The sequence below is a fragment of the Cystoisospora suis genome (assembly GCF_002600585.1).
Source record: "Cystoisospora suis strain Wien I chromosome Unknown contig_3591, whole genome shotgun sequence".
Classification (NCBI taxonomy): domain Eukaryota; phylum Apicomplexa; class Conoidasida; order Eucoccidiorida; family Sarcocystidae; genus Cystoisospora; species Cystoisospora suis.
Window position 1 is genome coordinate 4,138 of NW_027156386.1, and position 7,141 is coordinate 11,278.

Genomic DNA, 7,141 nt, shown 5'->3' on the forward strand with positions numbered 1-7,141 from the left:
TTACGGTTGAGGTGTACATACACCTGACTTACGGTTGAGGTGTACATACACCTGCCTTACGGTTGAGGTGTACATACACCTGATTCCGGGATCGTAAATATACCTGACTGACGGTTGAGGTGTACAGACACGTGACTGACCGTTGGGGTGTATGTACACTTGACTGGCGGTTGGCGTGTATGTACACTTGACTGATGGCTGGCGTGTATGTACACTTGACTGTGGAAACTCTGATCTGGTTTTTCTTTCTTCTTTGAGACATGTCAGCCGGTTTTCTGTTCTAGTTTATATCTCTGTTGATGGACATGTTAACGACTATCGATTCTCAGAAGACTTGCTTCTTCTCCATTTTCCTTTCTACTGTCTTCGTTTTTCTTTTCTGTTTTTATTCAGCTGATTTCTCTTCACGTCTTCACCCTTTATCATCTTGCAGCTCTGGTCTATAGACAGCTGAGGAATATTGCACGGAATGTCACATCAGATGAAGTTCTCAATGGTTCGAGGTAAATGCGAGAAACAGACATTCTTCTGTCTTCTTTCCTCCCTTCTCCCTACATTTTTCTTTCCTCCTTTTCTCTCTTCTTTTCTGCTCTTCTCTCCTCTGCTCACAGCAAGCCTTTTGTTTCCCGGCTTCTCCCTCTGGAGCGCGACGGTATCTTTTCTTCTAGCCGTTCTCTCTCTATCACTGTGGTGAATGAGATGATGACTTCAGCTAAACAGGAAAGGAAGAAGAAGATAAGAAAGGGGAAGAAGATAGAAGTTTTCTTCAGTCTTCCCTTCCTGCGCCTGGTTGCATGTTTCTACGGTGTTGTATCTAGAGATAAGAAATAGGAGGCCTGGAAGGAAAGAAAGGACAGAGAAGAAGAAATCGGATTGACGCGTCGTATGTTTCAGAGTTTTGCTGTTCCTTTCTTCAGCAGGAACTCACTCCCGATGTTCCGTTTCTCTCCTGTATTCTTTCTTTCTTTTTCGCCTTCTTCGAATCTCGAGTGTATAGCTTCTTCCCACTCGCGTACGTCTCTCTGTATGTCTGTGTCCTATGAAACGTAGATAGACAGATCGATCCATAGATAGATAGATAGATTCGAGATAAACAGGTAGATAGGTAGATAGATAGATAGATAGATAACGTAGAGATGAATTTCAAATGTGGGAGTGTTGGTATGTGATGGTTTCTGTAGGTATTCGACCGGTAATGAGAAAGAAGTAGAAATGTGTACGCGAACTTCCTTGTTGAAAGGAAGCGAGAAAGGGGGAGAAAGAAAAAGAAGAAGTTTTTCGCATCTTCCTTCTTTTCATCGAGAGGGTGGCAGAAGAAAAGACCTCTGGTCGCTTAATCAATCTTTCGCCGGCAAAGCAATGGTAAGGAGAAGAAGAAAAAGAAGAAGAGGATAAAGATCAGTTGAAAGAAAGGGGGATCGGCGCAAGAAGGACGTCCTTTCTTTCTTCTGTTTTTTCTGTTGTGATCTCGGATGTGAGAAAAGACAAGACCTCTTCTCTTTCTTTTCGTCGTGTTCAGACAGAAAGAGAGAGAAAGGAAGAGAAACAGGAGATAGAGTCTTTGAGGTCATCGAGGAAATCTTGTTCTGAGGAGAAAAGAGTTTTAAGAGGGAGAAGAAGACAGCATAAAGAAGATTACGATAGAAGCTCTTTGCTTCTTTCTTTCTATAATTGGACTGCGCTTGCTTCAGATACAATGGCTTAACACTTCTATCTATTTTTTATGTCTCTTTACTCTTTCTATCTATCTACCTGTCTGTCTTTAATCTGTCTCTCTATTTTCTGTCTCTAAGCTATCTGTCTCCAATCTATCTCTCTATCATTAGTCTGTCCATCTATCTCTCATCTGTCTATATCTCTGTCTCTAATCTATCTATCTATGTCTACCTGTCTGTGAAGAAAAAGATAGATTTCTACATTGATGGAAATCCTAAGTGCGGTAGAGATACATAGAATGTAGTATGTCTATCTGAAAGACGGAAGAAGTTCTTCTTCTGTTTCATTTTATCTCTTCTTCTTGTTTTTGATCACCTGAGTTGGTCCCTCTTTGCTCCCTATGAACTTTCCGCTTATGTAGCGATGAGGTGTATAGACACCTGAAACGAGCGTAGTGATATATCCTCCTTTAACATTTCCTACCCCCTCATGTGTGGTGAAGACGGTCTCTCCTTTTTTTTTCTCTTCGTTCCATCTTCTTCTTTCTCTTTCTTCTTTATCTTCTTCGTTCCTCTCTTCTTCTTTTGTGTAGATATGGAGAAACTGCAAGTCATTTTGGTGTGATAGGCGACCACGCGCCATTCTCAGCGACGGCTCTGTTTCTCAAGCTTTGATCGAATTGAAGGATCCTCAGCGTCACCTTCTTCTTCTTCCCTCTACTTCCTCTTCTTCATTTGTCTCTTCTTTGGCTGATTTGGAAAAGAAGAAGAAGAAGATGACAGAGAAAGAGAAGAAGACGAAGAGGAAGAAACACTTCTCTGTAGCATACATATGTATGCTAATGCTATCACCTGTCACGTCGTGTGTTTCATTCATGAAGTCTTTCTTCTTTTCTTCTTCTTTCTCCTCCTCTTCGCATCTACCGTCCTCATCTTCTTCTTCACTAGGGAGAAGAGAGAAGAAGTGTGGGAAAGAGGTCGTTATAATGATGTACCGGAGTTTGAAGAGAAGTTGTCTTTCTTCTTCTTTTTGCGTCAGAAGTCTATCTTTCATTTCTTCATTCTTTCATTCTTCTCCGAAACTCTCTCGCTTCTTTCGAAGGATTTCACGTCATCTTCGTTCTTCTTCTTCTTTCTCTTCATCTCCTCTCTCTCAAGATAGTAAATCAACATCTTCTTCTTCATTATCTTCCACGGATCTCCTCCTCTTCGCCTCTTCTTCTTCTTCCCCCTCCTCATCTTCCTCATCTTCTTTCTTTTCTCTTCTCAAGACGTGCCCCTGTCGTCGCCATAGAAAAGACTCTCTCTCTTCTTCTTCTTCTCTTCCTTTCAATGTACAGAGGCAACAAGAGCAGGAGACGTATGCATTGAACGAGGTGAAGAAAACTGCATGCAAGCAAACGCTACCAAAGAGTGTAGAAGTGTATTCTTCTTCTTCTTTCTCTTCGTCTTCTCCTTCTTCTTTTCATGAAGATGGCTTTCGAGATGACTGTATCGAAGAGCAAGAATGAGAACAAGGAGAAAGATGATGAAGGAGAAAGAAATCGATAGGAAGAGAGAGAAAGAACCGTCTGATTCATGATAGGCTTGTTTCATTTTGATCGTTCAGAAGAAAGGTTTCTCTTCTTCTTCCTCTCGGAGGACAACGGAATACACAGTCGACACATCAGAAGGTGTCTGTATGGTCTTTACTTCTTCTTATTTATCTATCTCTCTCTTATTTTGTCTTCATATCGATTCTAGCGTTTTTCTTTCGCGTGTCAAATCGCCTGGTTTCATAGTGAAAAGGAAGGAGGAGGAACACGGGGAGTCATTCATTGTGTCTTAGAGAAGAAGATCTCTCCTATTCTTGTCCTCCTTTCGTTGAACATTCGAACGCCTTCATTCTTTCTTTCTCTTTCATTCAGTCTGTCCATCGAGCACTCCGTCTCTTGTCTTCTTCCCTTTTGTTTGTCCCATCATTATGATCAGATTCTTCATGATCTTTCTTTTTCTTATTCTTCTTTAAGGGCTATTCGACTACTACATGACTGCCATGCATGCATGCATGCGTTCACTTACCTCCGTTGAGGGTTCCCCCGTGTCTCTACTCCTAGGCCTCCTCCTTCTCCTACTACTACTACTAGTACTACAATTGGTACGGTGACTATGGCAACTACTATTACTACTATTAACTCTCCTAGCAGGAGAACTCCACCTGCGGTTACTGAGTGGTTTATCTACAGCTACGGTAACTGTTGTGTTGATGGAATGTCGATTTATCGGCGGCTCTTAGCTTTACGGGAGTAAAGGGCTCGTCCTTCTCCTCCTATTTCTGCTACTGCAGATCACCTAGAAAGGTTTATACAGTATACACCTAGAAGCAATAGGACAAGAGGAGGAATTAGGGAAGGAGTAGTAGCAGTAGTAGTAGAGAAGGAGTACTAGTGGTAGTAGAACTAGGACGACCAACACGACTCCTTCCAATACTCACACTAGAAGAAAAAGGAGTTGCGCTGCCACTATTCATTACTACTGCGACGACTCCCCGTGCTATGAGGAGGATTTGCCCCTGTATTCGGATTCTTCTTATGCCTATCAGATGTCTTGCTACAACTAGGGATACGGGAACAGATCCATGTACAACGACAAGAAGAACAACTAGGTATGAATACTGCTGATGGTATGAGTAGTAGTAGTAGTCATAATAATAGTAGTAGTAGGGACAGCTACAGAAGAAGAAGGGAAAGACAGGGGAGTAGGAGGAGGAAGAGTCTTCCTGGTAGTCGCAGTAGTAGTAGTAGTGGTGGTGGTGGATACGTCACTTTCTCTTATCTGGTTTTTTCTTTCTTCCTCTTGTTCTTCCGGCCCTACCTCTGTGAAAAGACTAGAGAGACAGCAGGAAGAGAAGAAGAAGAAAAAGAAAAGGCGGGCGATCAAAGGGGTGGAGGAATGAGTGAACGTTGTAGGTTCTATATGATGTTTGTGTTCTTGTCGGGTCTTCTTTAGCAAGGTGAGAATTCACTCATCCCCTCTCGGTCTTTGTTTCTTCTCTATCTTGTCTATTTTCTCTTCTTCATATTTGTATTTATACGTCATCGGTGTATCGTCTGGGTGCCTGCGCCGTCATTCATACATAGCTATTTTTATGCATGCGCATGCATTCTCAACATAAAAATTATATTGTATGAAGGCTTTGAGAGAGAGAGAGACAGACTGAAAAAAGAAATGGATGTCGAAGGACTTCTCCTCCTTCTTTCGTTATGATCATCCATCTCTCTATCACCTAGAAAAGAACGGCTTGCCAGAAGAAAAGAAGAAAAAGAAAGAGAGAAGGAATGAAACTTATTTCCATCCTTCTATCTATCTATATATCTATCTATCTCTTCAACTCTCTCTCTGTTTATCTTTCTCTCGTCTTCTCTCGTTGTTTCTAGGTAGCTCTTATCATAGTGATAGTCTTGAGTGATCTGTCTATGTCTCTATAAACCAGATCGTTAGAATAGTCGTAGAAGCAACAGTCATAGTAACATATGGTCTTACTAGTGGGAGGAGAGCCAGCAACAGTACTACTAGTATTAGTAGTGATACATGCAATAGCCGTAGTAGCAGTAGTAGTAGTAGGGGTCCTTGTATCGAGATTCCTACTACTACTAGTAGGAGTAGAGGTCATGATAGTAGTGGTAGAAGCAGGAGTGTATCTAGCTATCGTCTGCTTCAAACTAGTGTTTTCTTCTCGTAGGATCATCGACTTGTCAGTGAACAAAGACAGAATGACACAGACAAACGAGAAGAAAGAAAGAGAAGGGCAGCTCTCTCTCCTTCTTTCCTTTTCGTCTCTCTATGTCGATATTTTTCTTTCTTCCATATATGTGTATATGTACATAGATATTCGATACCATACTAGTCATCGTCGCCACAGTAGTAATGGTGGCAGTACTTGCAGCTATTCTACCAGTGCTAGTGTAGGCGCTATAGTAGCTGTTGATATGTAGAGTAGGAGCAGTAGTAGTAGTAGTAGGCATGATGACTGAGATCCCCACAGAAGGATTCCTTCTAGACAACCCCTACCAGAACCACCTCAACGTGCAACTACGACTAGGAGCAGTAGTAAGAAAGAGAGAAGAGATATATCGACAGATAGACAGAGAGATAGATCGATAAGGAAAGAGAGTCAAAGAGTAAAACAAAGAGTCGAGAAGAGAGAGAAAGCAATCTCGCAGGGTACGTCTTTCTTTCGTATTCTTCCCTAGGTGGTCGTTCGTTCGTTTCTTTGAGGTTTCGATTGAGAAGAAGGAAAAGCACACGATGAAGAGGAAGGGAAAAAAGAACAAGATGAACAGTAACCCAAGAAACAGAGAAAGAAGAAAGAAAGAGAAGTAGCCGAACGAAGAAAGATACAAGAAGAACGAAGCAACCAACAACATGAGGAGAAACGACCTGTCTGTCTTTCTTCTCTTCTTCTTCTTTCTCTTCTTCTTCCCGTAGGCGTTCTTCTACTCAGTTAAAATTCTCGGCGACAAAAGTGATTCTTTCCCTGTCTTCTCTCGTCGTTCCCTCATTTCTTTCTTAATAATGAAGAGGAGGCTCCTGCTCCTCCTGCTGGTTTAGCTAGGACGCTTGCAGGAGGTCTTTCACCCTCTCTTAATGTCTTTAGCACAAACAGACGAGAAGCTCTACAGGCACGAAAGAAAAGAAAGAAAGAAAGAGACAGAGGTGTTATGATTGAATTGACTCTATAGCTTTTTCTTTCTGGTCGATGAGAGATAGACATGCAGATGAAATATTGAAACAGATACTAGACACAGCTATATACAGATAGACAAATCCATATGTATATATGATAGGCCCATGCAGACAGCAACAGCTAGGCGCATATCGCCGGCTGGCGGACTCGCTACTCAGCTAGCTAGATAGATACACGAAGAAAATCAGTACATGGGAAGATACAGATAGACACACATAGTAGAAAGATATACGCACAGGTACTCCTATAGTGAGATTGATACAGAGATCGATCCGCATCACTAAAGTATACGTAACAGACCCCCACCGTCGATAGATATAGAAATACGTACATAACCCTAGAGAAACATCTATATATCCACAGACCCATAAGCATATGTAGTAGTTAGATAGATAGACAGCTAAACTGGAATAGGTGAAAAGATTCGCGACTCTATTTCTCTCTTTTTCTCCTCTCGACTTCTTACCTTTCTGAAGGTCTACCTCCGCACTTCCATCCTAAGAGCATTAGCTTCCTCTTCATAACTACGAAGAAAAGAAAAAGAAAAGAAAGATAAGATTTGCCTCTATTATGAAGGGTTTCAAAGAGAAGAAAGAAGAGCTTATCTTCTTCTCTTCCTTCGTTCACGAGTTGAAACACAAGTCGTAAAGAAGGCGGTCATCAGCGACGGCGTTGAAAGCGACGACAACGTCAACTCCAAGAAGAGACAGAAGAAGATAGAAGGAAGAATGCATGTGTATGTATGTATGTATGGAGATTC

The 7,141-nt window shown here is 41.7% G+C and overlaps 2 protein-coding genes across 2 annotated transcripts in view; one reads left to right on the top strand and one right to left on the bottom strand.

The window, feature by feature from the left end:
* CSUI_006965 (dhhc zinc finger domain-containing protein) overlaps nucleotides 1-3,166 on the top strand; it is a gene marked incomplete at its 3' end in the record, with an annotated part of 6,143 nt that extends 2,977 nt beyond the window's left edge. The window contains exons 4-6 of the mRNA XM_068067115.1: nucleotides 394-503; nucleotides 1,182-1,362; nucleotides 2,249-3,166. Coding sequence (XP_067920908.1) covers nucleotides 394-503; nucleotides 1,182-1,362; nucleotides 2,249-3,166 — 1,209 coding nt within the window. The remainder of the gene's footprint in view (nucleotides 1-393; nucleotides 504-1,181; nucleotides 1,363-2,248) is intronic.
* Nucleotides 3,167-5,877: 2,711 nt separating this feature from the next.
* The window catches only part of CSUI_006966 (telomere stability silencing protein), a 5,885-nt gene continuing 4,621 nt past the window's right edge, over nucleotides 5,878-7,141 (bottom strand). The window contains exons 4-5 of the mRNA XM_068067116.1: nucleotides 6,848-6,905; nucleotides 5,878-6,310 (exon numbers count right to left, since the gene is read on the bottom strand). Of these exons, the coding sequence (XP_067920909.1) occupies nucleotides 6,193-6,310; nucleotides 6,848-6,905 (176 nt within the window). The 3' untranslated portion in view covers nucleotides 5,878-6,192. The remainder of the gene's footprint in view (nucleotides 6,311-6,847; nucleotides 6,906-7,141) is intronic.